Source organism: Trichechus manatus, unplaced genomic scaffold (assembly GCF_000243295.1).
Source record: "Trichechus manatus latirostris isolate Lorelei unplaced genomic scaffold, TriManLat1.0 scaffold00027, whole genome shotgun sequence".
NCBI classification, from domain to species: Eukaryota; Metazoa; Chordata; class Mammalia; order Sirenia; family Trichechidae; genus Trichechus; species Trichechus manatus.
In genome coordinates, this window is record NW_004443963.1 from 13,016,740 (window position 1) to 13,038,900 (window position 22,161).

Consider the following 22,161-nt stretch of genomic DNA (forward strand, 5'->3'; position numbering starts at 1 on the left):
CAAACCCATTGCCATCGAGTCAGTTCTGACTCCTAACAACCCTACAGGATAAGTAGAACTGCCCCATAGGGTTTCCAAGGAACAGCTGGTGGATTTGAACTGCCTACCTTTTGGTTAGCAGCCCAGCTCTTAACCACTGTGCCACCAAAGAGCCTGACACTTTCGTGGGGCATAGCTCCTAAAACAGGACACATGATCTTTTACCTGTTCCCTGTCTCTGGATGAGTTTCTCACTCTCTTCAATCACCCACCTCAAGAGGTGGGGATCCCCCTCTTCCCTCCACCTCCTACCCTCCACGAGAAAGTCTAGATTCTAGTGCTCAAATTCTCACTCACATCCCTCCTAGGCTATCAGTCACTCTCAGGCAAATTGGATCTTTGTGGCCAGAGTGACATCTTGGAGTTCCCAGGTGGATGCTTAGATCAGGCCCTACCGTGACACTCACCATACCCCTGTATCTGGGCCTCAGTTTCCCCACATGGACCGTAGGTCCTTAGAGTCCTCTCCTGCTCTGCTATTTACAAGCTCGTGTAAGCACAACTGAGGCTGCCCCCCGGCCCAGCCTCCAGCAATGTGTGACCCATAAACTCTTGGAGCTGGGTAAACACATTTTATGGGCCTAGACACACTTCCTGGCCATTTTGCTCCCACCTGGCCTCCTTTTGCTCCAGCCCGGCCAGTCCCCCAGCAGGGCCCCTCCGCAGGCCTCGCATGCCAGTCCTTCCCATCCTCTCTGCCTCCTGCCCTTTCCTCCCCGACACCTGCCTCTAGGCTTTCCGGGGGGTGGAGAGTTTCCCCTCTTATCAGCCCGTTTTACTGCCCCCTCCTCCTTGGTTACACAGTCATTTGGAGCAGGACTCCTGGAGGACAAATTAACCACTGTCAGCTCCCGGGGACTGTTTGTTGAACACAGAGACGGGGTCCCTTCAGTGCCATCGTGGGTCACAGGTGAGGGGCTGCAAGCAGGAAAGAAGCAGAAAGGACACAAAAGGAAAGGAGGAGCACACCAGGCCAGGAGACCACAGGTGGACTTGTAAAGTGAGGCCAGGAACAGGAGAAGAGAAGAAAGCCTGGGCCAGACAAGGAAAGCCTGGAAGGTTCTGACACCACAGCTCAGCCTAGACCCATAGCCCAGAGGGGATGGGCTGGCCACAACCCCACAGCCCCCTTCCTTAGCCTCAACCTGGAGCACAGCAGAAGCACAGGCTCTCCAGAAGACCTATCCTTGAGTCTGGAGGCACCAGAATTGAAAGAAGACCAAGAAGGTTTCCGGGAACACACACCATGCTCCAGTGAGGCCTAGAACTGAGCTGGCCATCTGGGGCCCCGAGGTGGCGCTCCAGCCTTCCAGAGGCCTGGCCAGAGCCATCAGGAAAGCACCTCAACCCAGAACAAGGGCAAAGGTAGACACACAGTCTCCCTTGTCTCCTCTGGGGGCGGACACCCTCTTCCTTCCTGCCCTTGTGGTCTTGCCCACCCTACCCTTGCTCTCCACTGGGCACTGACCTGGGACTCTGGGCCTCTGGTGGGGATTGGGAACGCAGCTGCCTGGAGGAAGACCCTTCGCTGGAAGATGAACCCTAATTTGTCAATGGTGACTCCCTTGGCATCTAGCTAGCGGGGGCTTTGAGCCCGTGGGCACAGGATAGAGAACGTTCTGCCTCCAGGTACCCAACCGGGCTCTTCTGGTGTGATCTGCCGCCTTGACAATCCAAGCACGTTATGAAGTGAGCCATGGAAGTCCCTGAGGAGACAGAAGCGAGTTTGGACACCCCGACATGAGGCTCCCCATTCTCTACCTCTGTTCACCCTCTTGATCCCAGGAGGTTCTGGGGAGCATCCTCCTGGGCACACACAAAGCCCTGCTTCTTCCCTCGCTGTCTTTCTTCCCAGGACTCACAGAGAGTGCCAGGGTGGGCCTTGCTCTCTTCAAGGGCATGGAGAGGAAGACCTCGGGGTGCTGTGAGGCCCCCAAAAGGCTGGGCCTGTCCTTCTCCATGGAGGAGATTCTAAAGAAACCCACCAAAAGGAGTGATGTGGTCAGGACTGAAGGGCCAAGTGGAGAGGGCAACGGGCCAGCAGCAGCCACAGCCTCCAGGCTGGAGAGGCCCCCACAGGACCAGCCCCAGGGTAAGTGCTTTCTTCTGATAATTTCTTTCTCTGTTTCCTTTGCTCCATGACCCAGCTCCGATCAGGGAGCGAAAACCTCAGTCAGCACTTACCAAGACAGCCATCAAAACTAACTTTGGACAGTGCCCTGTGACTCTCATGGCATTTTCATGGCAATTTTTCCCTCTATTCATCACAATTGTGAGGCAGGGAATATTTAACCAGGACCAGTTGCCATTGAGTGGATTCCAACTCATGGCAACCCCATGTGTGTCAGAGTAGAACTGTGCTTCATGGGATTTTCAAGGCTGTGATCTTTCAGAATCAGATTGCCAGGCCTCTCTTCTGAAGCCCCTCTGGGTGTGTTTGAACTGCCAACCTTTCAGTTAGCAGTCGAGCGATTAACCTTTTGTGCTACCTAGGCTGCCTCAGAGAATATTAGCCCCACCTTATAGAAGATGGAAACCAAGGAGAGAAGCTACATCACCCGCAAAAACTACCTGAGTAGTTAGCACTAGAATTGAACCCGGGTGGCCCGAGACCATCCACCCTAGATTATTCCCAAACAAAGTTTAAATCCATACATTTCCCACTACCCTGAAATTCAGCATTTCCAAAGGCTTTGTGAAGGTCACACCGGTGGTTTTAGAGGTGACTTTAGGGAGTTACTCAAAGACTACTCATGTCAATGGTTCTGTAATTACTTCTTCACTAACCTTCTGTTGATGACAAGTGACATGGGTCATCTATTTATAGTCATGATATGAAGTTTCCTCATAAAATAAATTTATTTAAGTAAAACAAAGAAGTCTACTTGGGAAAATGCTAAGCAAATAATACAGTTGAGATGCCAACATCTCAGAAACTACACAGGGAACTTGTAGAAATTGCAAACAATCTAGAGTCTGTGAAACACGGCTGGATGAGGAGGGCAGTGAGCTAGAATTGAGGAAACTGAACCAAAGCTGGCATCCACCCCCAAGAGACCCTCAGGCAAGCCACTTCCCCTCTCTGAGCCTCAGTTTCCCCATCTGTAACATGAAAAGGCAGAACTAGAGCATCTCCATGGTCTCTTCCAGCTCTGACAAGCCATGAACAATTTAACAACAGGTTAGTCACTGGAGTCCCTGGGTGGTGCAAACAGTTAACATGCTCAGCTGCTAATCAACAGGTTGGAGGTTTACTGGATGAACCCCTGAAACCATTGTCCTGAGATAATCTTTAAAACTGAGACCAAACATATCCCCTGAGTCTTCTTAAAGCCAAACAATAGTTTAGCTTAACTAGTAAAAAAAAGTCTGCCTTGACCATTACGCCCTTTTAAGAACTATCTATACAGGATCAAAGTGACAACAGCAACTGCAAAGATTAGACAGACACATTAGGGGGCAGTGAGTTTATGTCAATAGGGGAGGAATAGCTCAGTAAAGGAGGATGAGAATGGTTGCACAACTCAAATAATGTAATCACTGTCACTGAATTGTACGCGTAGAAACTGTTGAATTGGTGCATATTTTGCTGTGTATATTCTCAACGGCAGCAACACAATAAAATTTCAATAAAGAAAACCCGATGGAGCCCAGTTCTATTCTGGCACACACAAGGTCGCCATGAGTCAGAGGCAACTTGACTGCCCCTGGTTCAGTTGCTAAAAGACCTTTAAGGGCTCGGGGGGCACTTCGATTGCGCAGTGGTTAAGAGCTTGGCTGCTAATCAAAAGGCCACCAGTTCGAATCCACCAGCCCCTCCTGGGAAACCCTATGGGGCAGTTCTGCTCTAACCTATAGGGTTGCTGTGAGTCGGAATTGACTCAACAGCAACGGGTTTGTGGTCATTTTGCCCTGCAGAAGGTGGTCACCATGCCAGGTAGGGCAAGAGCATTCACCACAGTTAAGGGGCTTCATGGAGTGGCTTACAAATAATGACTCTCAAACATTAACTGCCCATTTGAATCCCCTGGGGATCTGGTTAAAATGCATATTTCCAGGCCCAGCACCCAAGACTCTGACTCAATAGGTCTAGAGTGGTGCCCAGGAATATGCATTCGAACAAGTTCTCCCAAATGGTTCTGGGGTAGGTGGTCTAAGGACCACTTTCTGAGGAGACTGAAGCTCAGAGGGGCAAAGAGGCTTGTTTCAAGTGACAGAGCTAGGAAGTGCAAGACTTGGGACCAGGACAGTTATTCAGACTCCCATGCCAGTGCTACGCCACCCTCCATATTTCTCATGGCAGACACCAAGTTTCCCCCTACACCTTCCCACTCTTGCAGGGACCTTCATAGTCTACGGTTTAGACCCTCCCAGGTCTCCAGCCAATGGCAAAAGCCAAGAGGCTCTCCCCATCTGAAAGCATGCTGACCCCAACCACCCATTCACTCCTCCTAGGAGAGGAAAGTCCACGGCGGCCATGGACCCTGCAGGGTCAAAGGAGGCCCAGTCTGAAGGAAGCCTCTTTGTAGTGGAGGCTCAGACCCTGGTAAGATAACAACCATCCATGCACGTTTCCCAGTGACCTTCTGCAGCGAAAGCATGGTCCCCAGGGAGAGACAGGAAAGGAAGATGGGCAAGGAAGAGACCACCAGTGAATAAAACCAGACACAGGGTCCGCCCATCTGGAGTAGGGGGTGGAGTCGGCAGCGAGGAGAACACACCTTGCAGCAGTGCTGACCTCTGTCCACCTTGTCTGGTGGAACTGGCCAGAGGCACGGGGCAGTTGTTGGAATTAGAGGAACATTCTATAGCGAGGGTTGGCAACATTTTTCTGTAAAAGGCTGGATGGTAAATATTTTTGGTTTGCGGGCCATACAGTCTCTGTCTCAACTACTCAACTCTGCAGTCCTAGCTTGAAAGTAGCTATAGACAATGTGAAAATGATTGTGCGTGGCTGTGTTCCAATAAAACTGTATTTACAAAAACAGGTTGTGGGCCAGACTTGGCCCAGGGGCCTTAGTGTACCAATCCCTGCCCTATAAGACGAACTCATTAGCTTGGCATTTGAAGTCCTTTACAGACTGGCCCTGCTCATGGACCTAGGGCTCCTCTCCCATCACACCCTCCCTGTCCTTCATGCTCTACCCTCAAAGCACATGGAGCTAGTCTCTGAGTTCCAAGCCTTCCTTGCCCTTTAAATGCTTTTGTACCTTTGATCTTTACAAGCCGCTGCCTCTTTCTCCTCCTCTTCCTTTCCCTCCTCCTGCCCCTCCCTTACTTCTTTATCCCTTCTCCTTTTCTTCTTCCTCCTTTCTCTTCCCTGTCTCCTTCTTCCTCCTCCTCTCTCCTCTGACTGCTCTCTCTCCTCCCCCTCATCTTTCTCCTCCTCGTTGCCAGGAACCAAAGACAGGTGCTCTGCTCTGCTCTGCTCTGGACTGCGCTGCTCTACTCTGCTCTGAGCTGCACTGCTCTGTTCTGCTCTGCGCAGTGGGAGAGGGTGTCCTGGCTCAAGGTGTGGCCAAGAACAATCATGTATCTCATCACCTTGAGAGTCACACCTCTGGCTCTGAGCTGGAGCTCCCATCAGAGCAGACAGGAGCAGGACAGAAGGACATAGAGCTAGAAGCTTCTACTCCTCCCAGGATATGTGTGGTTTGATCTTGCTCCACTGAACCCCCTCTCTCTGTCTGCCACCAGAACTACAATGCAACCTGGGCATGGGACATTCCAACAGGGCTCGAAGCACCAGGAGGCTGATTCTAGAATTGAGAACCCAGCTCAGTGTTAAGCCCTGTGGACAGTACAAGGAAGTACAAGGCATGGCCCCTGCTTGCAAGAAAGTATTGTATTAGTGTGGATCCCCCAAAAACAAACCCTAAGAAGAGGATTTGAGCACAAGTAGTTTATCTGGGGAGTCCCTGGGTAGTGCAAATGGTTAACACGCTCGGCTGCTAACAGAAAGTTTTGAGGTTCGAGTTCACCCACCTTGGAAGAAAGGCCTGGTGATCTACTTTCAACAAATTGGCCATTGAAAACACTTTGGAACGTGGTTCTCCTTTGACACACATGGTATCTCCATGAGTCGGCAACTGATTTTTTAGTTTATTTGGGAAGTGCAAGGAATATCAGCAACCAAGTACTGAAATTATACACGAAAGGAATGCAACCAATAAAGAATGTGTTATTAAGCCAGTGACCACAGTGGGCAACTGAAGCTTAGATCCACTGAGAATGGAGTAATTACACTCCTCAGAGTTATTCCACTCGAGAGGCGAGGGAGTTGGTGTATTTATACACCCTTCCCGTCAGTCACTGGTTGAGAGTTGCTGAGGGACAGAAGTGATACTACTTCCCTGGCACTTCCCAGCTTTTGGCTCATAAATACAAATTCTAGCAGTAGGAAGTTGATCCAGAGTACAGTAAGGTCTGAGGGCTATAAACAGAGCATTGAGAGCATCTGCCATAATCAAAGGACCCCAGACTGTCAGAGCTAGGAGAAACCTGAGTGCATGGAGGAGGGGGGTTAAAACATTGGCTATAATTTAAATTAGATTTAGCCTTTATACTATTCATCCAGGCATGCAAAAAATGGAGCCTTGGTGGTGCAACAGTTAAGCCCTCAGCTGCTAACTGAAAGGTTGGCGGTTCGAACTGACCAGTGACTCTGCAGGGGAAAGAACTGGTGATGTGCTTCTGTAAAGATTACAACCTAGGAAGCCCTATGGGGCAATTCTACTCAGCCACATGGGGTTGCTATGAGTCGGAATCAACTCGATGGCATACAGCAAAAACCACAACATGCAGGAAAGTGTTACTGAATATCTACTGTCTATCAGGCGTATCTATTATCAAATAACAAACCATTCTAAAACTCAGTGGCTTAAAACAGCAATAAACATTTATTATCTCATTCTGTTTTCGATGGATCAGGAATTTGGGAGTAACTTAATTGGGTGGTTCTGGTTCAGGGTCCCTCATAAGGTTACAGCAAGGATGTTTGTAGCTGCAGTCATCTGAAGGCTGCACTGTGGCTAAAGGATCTGCTTCCAAAGTGGTTCTCTTACATGGCTGGCAAGTCATGGTACTGACTGTTGATGGGAGGCCCCAGTTCCTCCCTGGGTAGACCTCTCCAAATGCTGCTTGAGTGTACTCACAAAATGGTGGATGGCTTCTCCCAGAGTGAGCAATGCAAGAGGGAGACGGCCAGGTGGAAACTGTATACTTTTAAGACCTAGTCTCAGAAATCACATAGCAACACATCTACATTCTGTTTGTTAGAAGCAAATCACTACGTCCGGCTTATATTTAAGGAAAAAGAAATTTAAAGGGTTGGGAGTTGGGCATGGTATAGAAAGCAAAACACAAGCACAGCCCCTGCCCTCATCTAGCTTGCAGTCCAGCAGGGAGCCAAATAATCATCAAATAATCACAAGTGAAAGTGCAATTACCACCATGGTAAGTGCTAGAAAGGAGGGTGATGTGATACTATGAGGACCTATTCTGAGCCTATTTCAGGGAGGTCAGAGAAGAATTCCCAGAGGAGGTAGTGATTGAGCTGCAATCTGAAGGCTGAGTAGGGGTTACCTGGGTGAAAGGGAGGACATTTCATGCAGAGGGAACTGTAAGGGCAAGGACACAGTGGAAGAAGAGATGTTCAGGGTGCAAGAATAAGCCTGAGAGCTAGAGAGGGGCCACCCTATGCTGGATCTTGTAAGCCATGGTAAGGATTTTTATTTTTGCTTTGTATCACAAGGGGAATGAAACAATATTTTAGGGTTTTAGGCAGGAAAGTGTGCAGTGACCAATATCAAGGAGAACTCTTTAGTTCCAATTGGCAAAAATTGTCTTAGGTTAGCTAAAATAGAAAGGGAAATGTGTTTCCCTAAAGAAAAATTAAAATACTTTCCCAAACTAAGCCATCGGAAGGATAAGGTCATAATCAAGCTTCAGCCACAATAGGAGCAAACCCAGGAATACCATCAAGTCTCTCCAGCTGCTTCTCTCTACATGTTGACTCAGATCTTTCTCATGGCCAATTGACATTCTCCAATGGCTTCCAATAGTTCCTATGTGTTATCTTAGCCTCCAGGGACTGCTCTCAAGCTCTCTTCAGTCCCAAGTCCAAAAGTCCCAGAGGAGGGACTCATTGGCAGAGTTTAAGGAAGATGTCTACCTCAAACTGATCAATTGGGGTCAGAGGGTGTGGCTGACAGAACAGTGTGTGTGTTCAGGTATGGTCTGGAGATTTACTTTTGCTGATCCTCTTCTCCTACACTGTTCTGTACTGGGATGATGGTTTCTTATTTCAGGGCCTATATAATTTTTCACAGTTCACTTTCAGACTCCATACATGGAACTCTCAAAGATTCCTCTTTATTGATGGTATTTCTAGAGAGTTTGACATACACACACCCTGTGCAACCAGATACTCCTTATGCAATGGCAGTTATTTTTCGTTGTCCAGAAATGGCTCTTCCTCCTGTTTGCAAGGCCCTGGGCTTGGATATCTCTAATCTGGGTGCCATGCACACTTGCTACTTGAGTCAGCTTTCTGTATGCATTTTAGCAGGAAGAGCAGTTAAATTCCTCTTCAGTTCTTGGCAGTAAGGCTAACTAAATATGGATTCCCCCATTGAACAGGAACAAGTTCCATGACACTTCCTGCATCACACCCTAAAACATCCTACAGCTATGCAGTTTGTGTTGTCTGACTGTTTCTGTTCCCTGCATTGTCACAAGTATAGATGGACAGGGAAATGGGGAAAGGAGCACACAAACACACACACACACAACTTCCCAGCAAGGAAAACAGTTATAACTGTTGAAATATGATAGTACTATCAAAGCACATGAAGTCAATTTATTGCTACCCTGTCACAGTAATCTGAGCCCACTCCCACGTTTCAGTCTTGCCAGGACTGAACACACTATCATATGAGTCACATGTAATGATACAAATACAACATACGAACATGACAATGGGCTTTGAGAACTCAGAGAAGGGAATAATTGATTCTGCTAATGGCCATCAAGGAAGGCTTCAGGGAGGAGGTGATATCTGAGATGAGAGTCAGGCAGAGAAAGGGGGAGGGTGTGCCAGACAGAGGAAGAGCATACAGAGCAGCCCAGGAAAATAAAAATGAATATTCTGTTTGAGAAACTAAGAAATTCAGTGTGGCTGAAGGATAAAAATCACGGAGCAAAGTCTCAGGAGATGAGCCAAGTAAGATAAACTGATGGCCAAGTGGGCCAAGACGAGGACTTTGGCCTGTATTTATGAACATCAGAGTTTTTTCAAACCTGTCTTTGGGGGACTTCAGGTTTCCAAGGAGATGCATGCATCTGAGCTGTCTTGGATGAGGGGGAGGCTGAGTGAGAGCACCCACCGGGGGTGGATGACCCAGTAAGTAAGGTAAGCACAAGCTTACTTGTGCTTACTTACTAATCTGTAGAGACCAATTTTAAATGGGTTAGTAAGTAAGCACGAGTAAGCCCATGCTTACCTTGCTTACTGGGTCATCTGTCCCTGTAAGGAATTATAAATTTGAAAAGAGGCTTTGATTCTGTAGGAAGGTGCTATGGGGTTGGGAGAGAGACAGATGCTAGCCATACCTAGAAGCAGAATCTTCAATGTGAAAAAATGTGAAATTGTTCACTGCAGATGATCCGGTAAGCAAGGCAAGCACCTGCTTACCCTGCCTACTGGATAATCTGCCTCTGGCCCCAACATACTGCAATAAAGTAGCTCTACTGTTTTTTGTTTGATAAGGGTTCCCTGTACAATTTCCTTTCCACAAAGGGTACAATTGCTTTTTTTAAAAAGACATATACAAATGAAACATGGGGAGACAGAGGGGGAGTGTGTGTGTGTGTGTGTGTGTGTGTGTGTGTTTCTACATGAACATGTAGACTGAAATCCAAGCATTAAAAATGTTATGAAAGTAATCTGTACACTTGGAAGAGAACAGTCCTCAGACTGCCTAGAGCGGGCACTAAACCAGTCATCCCCGGGTCAGCAAATCCTTTGCTCATGAGCTTCTCAATGGTCTTCTCTCAAAAGTTTCTCTTAGTGATTTGTTTTTTTCTTGTCTCTTTCCATCCTCGCTGTTTTCTTTTTATGATTGCTTATTTATACAAGTAATCCATGCTTGTTACAGAAAAATAGAAAATACAAATAAACAAAAAGAAGGTCAAAGAAAATGTAACTATAATGCTACCTTCTCACCACTCAGTGATAACCATTATTAGGATCGAAAGATAGATAGACAGACAGACAGATACATAGATAGATAAATAGACAGACAGATAGATAAAGAGACTGAGAGAAGATTTTTTTACAGACATGGTCTGGTTCCTTAAAAGCTGAAATTTAGCACTCTTCACTAATTTAAAAAAAAAAAACAAAACTGTTGGATTTCCACACAGAGATTGACAGCAGGCCTTAGAGAGAAGGAAGCATGTGATTGGTCTGAGCTTCAGTGGAGGAGTAGGCGTTCACTAAACAAAAAGGAGGACAGGGAATAGAGAGAGCAAGCACCTGGAGCATAAGAGTGCGGTCAGTTTGGGGAATCTACAAGGGGTCAAACGGGGGCAGTGTAGAATTCTCGCCTTCCATGCAGGAGACCCAGGTCCAATTCCCAGCCAACACACCTCACACATAGCCACCATCCATCTGTCAGTGGAGGCTTGTGTGTTACTATGATGCTGAACAGGTTTCAGCAGAGCTTCCAGACTAGGATGGCCTAGGAAGAAAGGTCTGATTATCTAGTTCTGGAAAGCATCCAGTGACAACCTTATGAATTACAATGGTGTGATCTGCAGCCAATCATGGGGATTGGGCAGCATTTCATTCCATTGTGTATGGGGTCACTAAGAGTCGGGGCCGACTCGACAGCAGCTAACAACTACAACAAGTGGTCAGGTGGGATTGAAATATCAGAAGTGAGGATTAGGGAGAGAAGCAGGTAATGCTAGAAAGGTAGAAGAGCCTTGAATGACAAGCGAAGGAGCTTGCCTTGTCCCCTGTGGGCAGTGGAGGGCCGGAGGAAGTTTGAGACCCGACTACGGAGAGAAGCCAACAACAAACAGTTCTTCCCTGTCTAGACGCCTGTCCGTACCCCACCTCTCACGTGTCAGGAGGTGCACCCAGCCTGCCGAGGGGCTCTAGAGGGTGCCCCTGATCGCCTCCAGGGAGAACTCACTGCCTTAGGAGGACAAGGACAAGGCCCGTTTCCCAGAGATGTCACCCCGTGGCCAAGTCCCACTGGACCTTTAGCTGAGCAGCCAGTGCCAATTAGCAGACAGCAGAGGAGGAGCAATCAGGGTAGGGAGCTGAGCAGGGAGAAACATCAGTTTATAATTAGGTGGCCTAATCACCTGTGTAAATTGTATATTTCTTATGATAGATGTGCTAAAAGGCTCAGGTTTAATTAAGTTCTGCTGACTGGTTCTATTTGAAGACCCACTGAAGTGTGGTTCACAGCTCATACAATTAATAACGAGGAGAGGAGCAGCTTAAAAGGGGTGGCAGTTCCCTGCTGCCTTCCTCCACCCTCTTCCCGCAGCCCCCAATGCCCACACTCCGGGTGGCCTTGGCCAGCCACAGTGTGTGGGCTGGGCTGTGGCCACCTACTTCTTGACTTCTGTGCCAAGAACCTTCTAGGGAGGTACTGGACATGGATGGAAATGCAAGGATTTTCTCACTCCCAATGCGATGCTCCTTCCAGGATGATCCATTCTGCATCAGAAAATGTGTCCAGACAGCCTCGTTGTCCTCTCTGAGCAGGGCCCAGGGCATCCTGTCCCTTCCTGGTGATTAAGAATCTTATCCTTTGTATAGGGCAGCTCCATCAACATGAAACTTATATTTCTAATCTCTTCTGGTTCCACAGTTCTGTGCTGAGTTCTGTGTTCTACATTCTTCTCTGATTCACATTCCATTTATGCTGTTCTGCCTTCTCTCACCTGCTTCCTCTCTCTTATAACCCACTGTGGTCTGTAACCCAAACACAAGTATTCCCTAGCTCCCTCCTACCCCTTTCCTAGAGAAGCCTTCTCCTGCATGTGGAGGCAAAGCAGAAGTCTTGACCTCCATCCTTCCTGATCCATCCCATCAAACTCTGCTCTTCCCTTGTCTCCACCCTGCCCTAGACCATGGGCAGGTTCACTCTGCTCTAGTCCACCGCCCAGATATCCCGGGTACTGTCTCCTCTACTGAAGTTGTTCCTTCTCCCTAGGCACCAGGAGAGAGATGGATGTGGGGCAACCCACTCTTCCTTTTCCTCTCCCTATACTTCTGGCTTCCTAACACCATCAAAGTTGGTTCACTAAGTGTCAAATACTTTGTAGTGGTTAGAAGAAATTGCAACACGGGGGGACTTAAAAAAGTTAGACTCAAGGATCCAAGGGGAAAACCTCTAAGGCAGCACTGTTCAATAGAACTGTCTTCAATGATGGAAATACTCTATATCTGTGCTGTCCAATATGGTAGCCGCTAGCCACGTGTGGCTATTGAGCTATGGCTAGTGTGACTGAGGAATTAAATTTTTATTTAATTTAATTTTAATCAGCTGAAATTTAAATAGTCACATGTAGCTAATGACTACCATATTGGACAGTGTAGCTCTAAGGAGTTAAAGTTTTCAGAAGGTCCAGCTTCGGATCCTAACCTCATTCCCCTAACTCCAGATTCAAGTCTATCTGCCTTCCCAAAACTGCTCTTGACCTTCTAGTTGGGTCTCTCCCTTTATATTTCAGGGAGCCCCATCTCCAGGGAGTGATCTCAGCTCCAGGATCCTTCTCCCACTCTTACCCCCACCCCTTTTTATATTTCTCCCATTTGAGGTCATTCAGTCTGGAACATCCCAAGAAGGGCTGTATGGGGTCAATCAGTGCTGACTGTCAACATGGCAAGAATGCATGGTTAATCTAGGGGAAAGACTTTGGTGCTCTGAACCCTGCAGGATGGTCCATTTGGTGATCAGACTCCATCTCCCCACCAGTGTGACTTGTAGGCACCCCTCTTTGTTCTCCCAAGATCACTGGAGTTGTTGGACACAAGCACGCAAACACATGCACACACATATTTATCATTATCATCATCTCTCAAGGACATTTATTCTGAGAATGTATAGTCCAAACCTAATAAGAAAGAAAATATTTTTTCTAACTAGCCCATAACTTTCCAGGCAGCCCTCTCTCCATGAAGTCAGCAGTCACTTTAGGCAGAGTAGGGTTTAGTTCCTTTCCTTCTTCACCCTCCCTCCAAATTATGCCCTTCAGACCTGCTGGGAACAGGGAAAAGCCATATATAACTTAATAGTTGCTCCCTTAGTTACACAAATGGAAGCTTTGGGATAATTATCTTAGAAAGAAGTCTGTTAAGTTCTTGGTCATCATGCCTAAGTTTGTCTGCCTAAATTTCCTTCTAGGGGAAAAGGAAGAGGTGGCTTATTCTTTAGTTCTAATCTACCTTCTGTTTCTAATCCTTTGTTCTCCATGGTGTTTAATTTCCTGTATTCTGGTTCTGCACCCTGCAGTCTTGGTTCTGCAAGTCCTATTCCACAGTTTTATAGTCTCAGAAAAACCTCAACCCCATGTGTCCTTGACACCTCACTTTGCGCAGCCAACCTGAAGTCTTCCCTTCTGTGAATTTTTTTATTATTGCAACCTCCTACAGAGCTGCGCTATATCATTTATCATTATCTAAAATTCTGACCTCATGAAGGAATGAATGGGATACCGTCAGCATGTTGTCTCCATTTTTGTACCCTGCAGACTGGCCTCAGTGCCTGTCAGTTCCTGGGTATAGAGAAGACATTGAGTAAGAACTTGGCAATGGATTAACCCCTGCCATCTCTCTTTGCAACGGTTCTTATTGGCTTCAACTCTATCCCTTAAGCACACCACCAGCTCTAGACATAGAATAAATATCTCTAAAAAGGGAGGGATGCAGCAGAGCTGGGGAGAGGAAAAGGATAGAGAGGGAGAGAGAAAGCTCAGGCTCTTCCACCCAAGGTGGTTCACAAGCTAGTAGCTTGCTCTAGTGAGTGAGAATGTTGGAAACCTCACTGTCTGCAATCCCCAGGAAGCTTCTAATAGTCAGTAAAAGTGGGTGAAAGTGATGTGAGTAGATTTTGAAAAAGAAAAAATGAATTAACAATAAAGAGGAGGAGGTTAGACCAAAAGCAGACCACGAAATGCCATTTCTACAACAGAGACAAATGGACCTCATTGATTCCCTGCTCTCATTAAGGTCCTACATGAGGCCAGCTTCAATGACCACTTTTCTGCCCTCATCATAGTCGATTTGTTTGCAGCATGGACACAGGTGACTGTGTCTTCTTTCTCAAAATGTTTCTTCACTACTCATCCATGCCACCCCTTCCTTGCTTTCCTCTGACCTGAGACATCCCTTTTATGGTTTCCTTTGTTGCCTACTCTGCTATTGAAACTCTGAAGGGAGGAGGGCCCCAGGGCTTGCTCCTAGGCCCTCTGCTTTTCTCCACCTACACTTTCTGCGTTAGCGAATTATCCATTCCAATGACTTCAAATGCCAAATACTTGCCGGCAATTCCCAAATTTGAACCTCAGTTCTGACCTTGCCTTTGAGCTCCAAACTTACATGTATATCTGATTATCTAATAGTATATTGATTTTCTAGGGCTGCCATAACAAAATACCTCAAACTAAGTGGCTAATAAAAGCAGAAATTCATTGTTTCACAGTTCTAGAGGCTGGGAGCTTGAGATCAGGGTGTCAAACATGTTGATTCCTTCTGAGGCTTTGAAGGAGAATCTGTTCCATGCGTCTCTCCCAGCTTCTGGTAGCTCCAAGCGTTTCTTGCCTTGCAGCTGCAGCATCTCATGGCATCCTTCTTTTGTCTCTGTCTCTGCTTATCTTCACCTCTTTATAAGGACACCAATAATATAGAACTAGGATCTACTCTAGTCCAGTATGACCTCATGTCAGCGTAACTGATAACATCTTCAAAGACTATTTGCAAACAGGGAAACGTTCACGGGTACAGGGGTTAAGACTTCAATTAGCTTTTAGGGGGACACCATTTAATCCCTAAGAGATAGCTTCATTTGAATAGCCAATCTGTTGGTGGTGGTGGTGGTTGCCCTGGAGTCGATTCCGAACTCTGCCTAAAACGAAACCCAGTGCTTCGAGTCGATTCCAACTCATAGCGACACTATAGGACAGAGTAGAACTGCCCCATAGAGTTTCCAAGGAGCACCTGGTGGATTCAAACTGCCTGCCTTTTGGTTAGCAGCTGTAGCACTTAACCACTACGCCACTAGGGTTTCCATAGGGTTTCCAAGGAGAGGCTGGCGGATTTGAACTGCCAACCTTCTGGTTAGCAGCTGATCTCTTAACCACTGCTCCACCAGAGCTTCTGTGAACTCTGCCTAGAGGCAGAGAATTCTAGAAAAGTGAATATTATAAAATAACAAGCAAGAGGAGCCAGGGTCCAAGACTCAAGGTAGTAACAGCAAGGGTTGAAAGAGAGGAACAAAGCAACACGGAAGCCTAAGTGAGGTGCTAACTCCAAGACTACTGACCCAACCCTCTCCCACGCAGAGCAGAGGAAGAGCAAGCGGAGGGTTCGCACCACCTTCACCACGGAGCAGCTGCATGAGTTGGAGAAGATCTTCCGTTTCACCCACTACCCAGACATCCGTGTTCGCAACCAGCTGGCAGCCAAGATCAACCTCCCAGAAGCTCGAGTTCAGGTACAGCCACCCCCACCTTCAGCCCCTACTTGTGGCTGCAGATGAGACAACCTGTATCCTGGATTTTCCAGGGCTGTCTTCATCTGAAATTTTCTATTGGCTTTATCCCTTAAGTGGAGTCATATTTGCCAAATATTATTTTCCAGAAGATGAGGTCACCATAGTTATAAGATCGTTGCCCTCCATTGGTGCTGGAAATGGAGTGAGGTGGCACCAAACAATCGCCATCTATCTCTGCTTCCATGCCCTTCCTCTCTTCTTGGTTAAACCCTTCCCACAAATAAATAAATAAATAACACAGTTGCCGTCTAGTCAATTTCAATTCATGGCAACCCCGTGTGTTTCAGAGTAGAACTGCGCTCCTTAGGGTTTTCAAGGCTGTGACCTTTTAGAAGCAGACCAGCAGGCCATAAATTCCTGGAATTCAAACCTCCAACCTTTCTGTCAGTAGCTGAGCACTTGACTGTTTTGCACCACCCAGGGACTCTACTTGGTTATACAGTTCCAGAAAATCATTCACCATCCAGCCTCATTCACAAAGCAGGTCTTGACAATCTACAGCACACAAAAAGTCAACAGGCTTTTTCTATAAAGGGCCAGAAAGTAATTCCTTTAGGCTTTGTAGGGCATGTGATCACTGTCATAACTATTCAACTCTTTCGTTGTGGCACAAAAGTAGCCATAGATGTGTAAACAAGTGAGCATGGCGGTGTTCCAATAAAACTTTATTTATAGACACTGAAATGTGAATTTGGGGTAATTTTCGTGTGCCACAAAATATTAGCCTTCTTTTGACTTTTTCTTAACCATTATAAAAACGTGAAAATCATTCTTAGCTCACGGGCTGTTCAAAACAAGGCAGTGGGCCCCACTTGGCCCGTAGGCTGTAGTTTACCGATTCCTGATCTAGAACATGTGGGCAGCACTTTGGAGGGAGCACAAGGAAGTGAGAAGGGCCCAGAGCTATGGTCAGAGATCTGGTTTAAGCACCAACTGCCTACATAATCCTTTCACCCCAGAGTCTCTCTTGCTTTCTCCATGGCTGGAAGTTCATTGGTCCCTTATGACTCACCAGGGATGTGTCCTGCCCTCTTCGTACATCGCCAATTTTCCAAGTACCACTTTGGCACAGGAAGTTCCACCACCAAATTCAACTTATTCACTGTTGGAATGTTCTCTAAAGCAGTTTTCTAAGCCACTCTTTTTTGCTTTTTTTTCTTTTTTTAACAAATAGGTGATGGACTCAATGAAATTCAAAATCTGACCCAAGGCCCAGGTCAACATCACACTCTTCCTTTTGTCCCACCCTGCTTTCCTTCTGGTTAAGGACCACCCTTGCCTTAGACTTCTCCCCCTTCCCCCCCCCCCACTTGGAGTCAGACACCAGCTAAGTGGGCAGCACGTGCATCCGCAGTAAAGCCCAGAATTCCACTCCTACCTGAACAGAATCACCAAGTGCAGTTGGCCACATGCTAGGACCATCAGGGCATTCATGAACATTGGGAAGTGCAAATGTTAAACCTACAGGTGCCAAGGGCACCCCACAAGGACTGCAAATGGGTGGCCTGTCAGCTGGATCACCCCACAAATGGGTTTTTTTATGACTTGCACATTGTTTTAAAATTCAGGAACTCTCACATAAAGCACAAGATTCCCAGCTTGGAAACTGAATGAACCTAAAACACTGACCAATGCACCTGTATGGGCAGCTACCACCTATCTCTCAGTGGAGTCTTATGTGTTGCTGTGATGCTGAGCAGGTTTCAGTGGAGCTTCCAGACTAAGATAAACCAGGAAGAAAAGCCTGGCATGCTACTTCCAAAAATCAGCCAATGATCCTGGAGGTCGCCTTTCAGCCCAATTACAGATTGGCCTATCAAATAAACAATAACACCCAAGAGGAATGTGTTCTTAGAACAATCGACTATACGAGACGAAATGGGCAACATATGCCCAAAAGCAAAGATGAGAAGGCAAGGAGGGGCAGGGAAAATGGATGGATGGAATGAGGGAAGAAAGGGTAGAAATGGGGAGAGTGCTGACACATTGCGGGAAAAGCAACCAATGCCACAGAACAATCTGTGTACAAACTATTGAGTGGGAAACTAATTTGCTGTGTAAACTTTCACCTAAAACACAATAAAATGTTAAAAAAAAAAAGAAAAGAAATCAGCCAAAGAAAACCCTATGGATCAAAACAGTCCTATCTGCCACTGATCATGAGGATGGCACAGGAGCACGTAACATTTTGCTCTGTTGTAACTGGGTTCGCCATGAATCGGGGCCAACTTGACAGCCGCTGTCTTAGTCATCTACTGCTGCTACAAACAGAAATACCACAAGTGGATGACTTTAACAAAGAGAAATTTATTTTCTCACAGTCCAGTAAGCTAGAAGTCCAAATTCAGGAAATCAGCTCCAAGGGAAGGCTTTCTCTCTCTGTCAGCTCTGGAGGAAGGTCCTTCTCATCTATCTGCCCCTGGACTAGGAGCTTCTCCGCACAGGAACCCAGGGTCCAAAGGATGCACTCTGCTCCTGGCACTGCTTTCTTGGTGGTATGAGGTCCCCTCTCTCTGCTTGCTTCCCTTTGCTTTTATCTCTTGTAAGATAAAAGGTGATGCAGACCACACCCCAGGGAAACTCCCTTTACATTGAATCAGGGTTGTGACTTAGTAAGGATGTTGCAATCTCACCCTAATCCTCTTTAACATAGAATTACAATCACAAAATGGAGGACAACCACACAATAATGGGAATCATGGTCCAGCCAAACTGATACACACATTTTTGGGGGGACATAATCAATCCATGACAGCCACTAACAACAAAACACTGGGCCCACATAATGTGGTTCAGCACAGACCCCACCACTCCCAGTTACCTGGCACCATCTGTTTCTCTCATGTATGTCCCCCGTGGCCCTGGAGGCATTGAAGGTTGTGACACCTAGTCCCCTCTCAGGAGACAGACCTCCAGATCTAAGGAAATCCCAGATGCCCTCGTGCTTTATAAACTGTAAAGTGCTGGTCCCTTGCAAGATGTCATTATTATGCATTTGTGGTAGGTACTAAATAGAGTCCCTTCGTGGTACAAACGGTCAAGTGCCCCGCTGCTACCCAAAAGACTGGAGATTTGCATCCATCCAGAGATGCCTCAGAAGAAACGCCTGATGGTCAACTTCAAAAAAATCAGCCACAGAAAACCCTATGGAGCACAGTTCTCTGACACACGCAGGGACACCATGAGTTAGAGTCAACTTGACAGCAACTGGTTAACTGGTTACTAGATGGATAAGGGAACCCTGATGACGTGGTGGTTAAGAGCTCAGCTGCTAACCAAAAGGTCAGCAGTTCGAATCCACCAGCCGCTGCTTGGAAACCCTGTGGGGCAGTTCTACTCTGTCCTATAGGGTCACTATCAGTCAGAACCAACTTGACGGCACCTAACAACAACAACAACCGATGGATGAAAACTTTTACTCTTATCTCCATCTTCTCTCTACTCCACCCCAGATCTGGTTCCAGAATCAGCGAGCCAAGTGGCGGAAGCAGGAGAAGATGGGCAGCCTCAGTGCTCCGCAGCAGCTGAGTGAGGCCGACTTCACCGCAGGGACAAAACTGGACGTGGCTGTGAGCGGCTGAGGCATCAAGGGAGGGGGTGAGGGGGAGCCATGGTCTGGGAACATCCCATCCAGACCCAGATGGGAGGCAGGGGCCCTGTCTACAGTAAAAAGTGAAAGGGAAATTATTTTAGAAAGAGTAGGGGACGCAGAGAGGTCTGGAAGTCTGTGGGACCTGGGACAGGTTATTGGCATCTGTCTGCTGCCATGTTCTCATCCACTGGGTGGCAATCACAGTGCCTGTCGCTCCTCCAGGGAGTGGTTTGTACTAAGTGTGCAAAGCTTCAAAGTTTCTAAAACAAGGTCACAGAGTAAAGCTCAGTGTGTGGCGGTTGAGTACACCAGCTCTGGGGTCAGACTGTCCGGGTTCATGTAGCAGTGAGGTGGCTGTGGAAGGGTCACTTTGCCTCTTAGGGGATAGTAATAGAGCTTTGATGAAGAAGAAATGAATGAGATATGAAGTATGCTTGGCACCTCGGAAGCGCCCTGTAAATATTAGCTGTCCATTGGGTTAACACATGTTTTTTAGTAAGTACCAGGTGCTAAGGGAGCATTGATGGTTCAGTGGCAGAATTCTCACCTTCCAGGAAAGAGACCTGGATTCGATTCCTGGCCAACCCAGCTCATGTGGAGCCACTACCCATCTGTCAGTGGAGGCTTACATGGTACTATGATGCTGAACACGTTTCAGTGGAGCTCGGAGAGTAAGAAAGACTAGGAAGAAAGGCCTGGCGATCTACTTCTGAAAATTAGATAGTGAAAGTTCTGTAGATCACGATGGTCTGATGCTAAACTGATCATGGGAATGGCACAGGACTGGGCAGCATTTTGTTCTGTTGTGCTTGGGGTCGCCATAAGTCAACTTCACGGCAGCTAATAACAACAACAACAACCCAGTGCTAACCACTGTGGATACAGCAGTAAACGAGACAAACAACCCTGCCCACAGGAACCAACACTCTCTTACTATTGGCTATATATCTAGCATTGAAGGTTTCTAGATACCCACAAAAACCGAAATGAAACCGAGCTCATGACAACCCCATGTGTCACAGAGTAGAACTGCTCCATAGAGTTTTATGGGCTGTAATCTTTACAGAGGAGTCCCTGGGTGGTGCGACAGTTAAGCGCTCAAGTACTAGTCAAAATGTTGGCAGTTTGAACCCACCCAGAGGTGCTTCAGAGGACAGCATGACGATCTGCTTCTGAAAGATCACAGCCTTGAAAACCCTATGGCGCAGGGAGGGTATGCACACATGGAGTTGCCATGAGTCAAAATCAACCACAACAACAATCTTTATGGGAGCAGATTGCCAGGGCTTTCTTCTGAGGTGCCACTTGGTAGGTTTGAACCACTAACCTCTAGGTTAATAGCCAAGCACAAACCGTTTGCACCACCCAAGGACCTTTCTATATACACACAGTGACCCTATAAGGTAGAATTTTTTAATTATCCATTTTTAATAAGGCAGAAACTGCGCCCTGAGGTGCAAAGCGACTATTCCATGGAAACAGCTGCTTTAAGTGCTGAGATTAGAACCAGATTTCCTGGCCCCCAGTCATGGGCAGTAGTGACGAACTGTCCAGGTTTGCATAGGTTTGCACAGGCTTTCAGTGCTAAACCCAGGAAAATCTGGGCAAATCAGGCCCCCCCTGAGCTGCCCAAGCCATGGGAGAGAAGCCAGGAAGCTTCAAGCACAGCCCAGGGCGAAGCTGAGGACTCACCTCTCTCTCCTGCCCTCTTGTTGTAACAGGGCCCCCTTCAGACGCCTGCAGCTCTGCCTGGGCTGGCTCCACCCACAGGTTGCTATCCACTTGCTCAAAGCCAGCTGGCCACTGCCTGGTTTCCTGCTGGAGTCACCTTCCTCCCATGCCCCCCATGGGAGATGCAGCCGCTCCCGGGCCCTCTCCTGCAGCAGGCCTTCGTTCCTGCACTCCGCCTCTTTCCACCTCCGAACCCCAGGTGGAGCAGCACCTGTGCCACTTCAACATAGGAACTGGACATCCTCTCCCCAAAGAGCCACTCCTCTCCAGATGAAGCTGGGTGGCAGGTGTGCCCAGGCTGCTGGGGAACTCAGTCTCACACTCCAGAGTCTGCTATATCCCAGGATGCCATCTTGAAGGGTTGCCCCAGACTCAGCAGCAACGGGTGAACGTTAAGGAAGAGCTCTTGTCTCTCCTGGCCAGAGTTGCCCTCCTGGCTCAGAAGACAGAGGCTGCATGAGGTCCCAGAATGAGCTCTGGAACGGGGACATCATCCTCTTGTACCTGTGCCTCCTTGAACTCCCTGTATGACCTCCAGCCAGTCACTTGCCCTCTCTGCACCTCATCTGTAACAGGAGAGAGCTTGACAAGATGACTTCTGAGGACACTTCTGATCCTAACTTTTTTGAGCTGAACCATGGCGAGAACAGAGGCATAGAGGCCAAGGGAGGTGTTCATTCATTCATTCATTCATTCATTCATCCATGACACATTTATTGAGCACCTACTGACCACTCCATAAATGCAACTGGATATAGAGATGAACAACTCAGGTCCTGACCCCGGGGACTCAGTCTAGGTTGGTCGACGGGATGATGCTGACCTTCCCTTGCAAGCAGACCACTTGCTCAATGACCTTGCAGTTGACCCATTTCTAACATATTCTTTATGGCTTTGATGGGAACATCCCAGAGTGGAAGAGAAACACAGAAAATAAATTTTAAAAATTTAAACCAATTTTGGTGCCTTTGGTTATTCTGCCAGGTTGGGAAGGGATGTTGT

The 22,161-nt window shown here is 47.3% G+C and overlaps 1 protein-coding gene across 1 annotated transcript; it reads left to right on the top strand.

The window, feature by feature from the left end:
* Positions 1-479: 479 nt before the first annotated feature.
* On the top strand, positions 480-21,389 carry ISX (intestine specific homeobox). Its single transcript, XM_012554870.2, has 5 exons — positions 480-486; positions 1,895-2,131; positions 15,625-15,776; positions 19,289-19,405; positions 21,150-21,389. Exons 1-5 carry the CDS (start codon positions 480-482, stop codon positions 21,387-21,389), a joined length of 753 nt encoding a protein of 250 aa, XP_012410324.2.
* Positions 21,390-22,161: the final 772 nt, after the last annotated feature.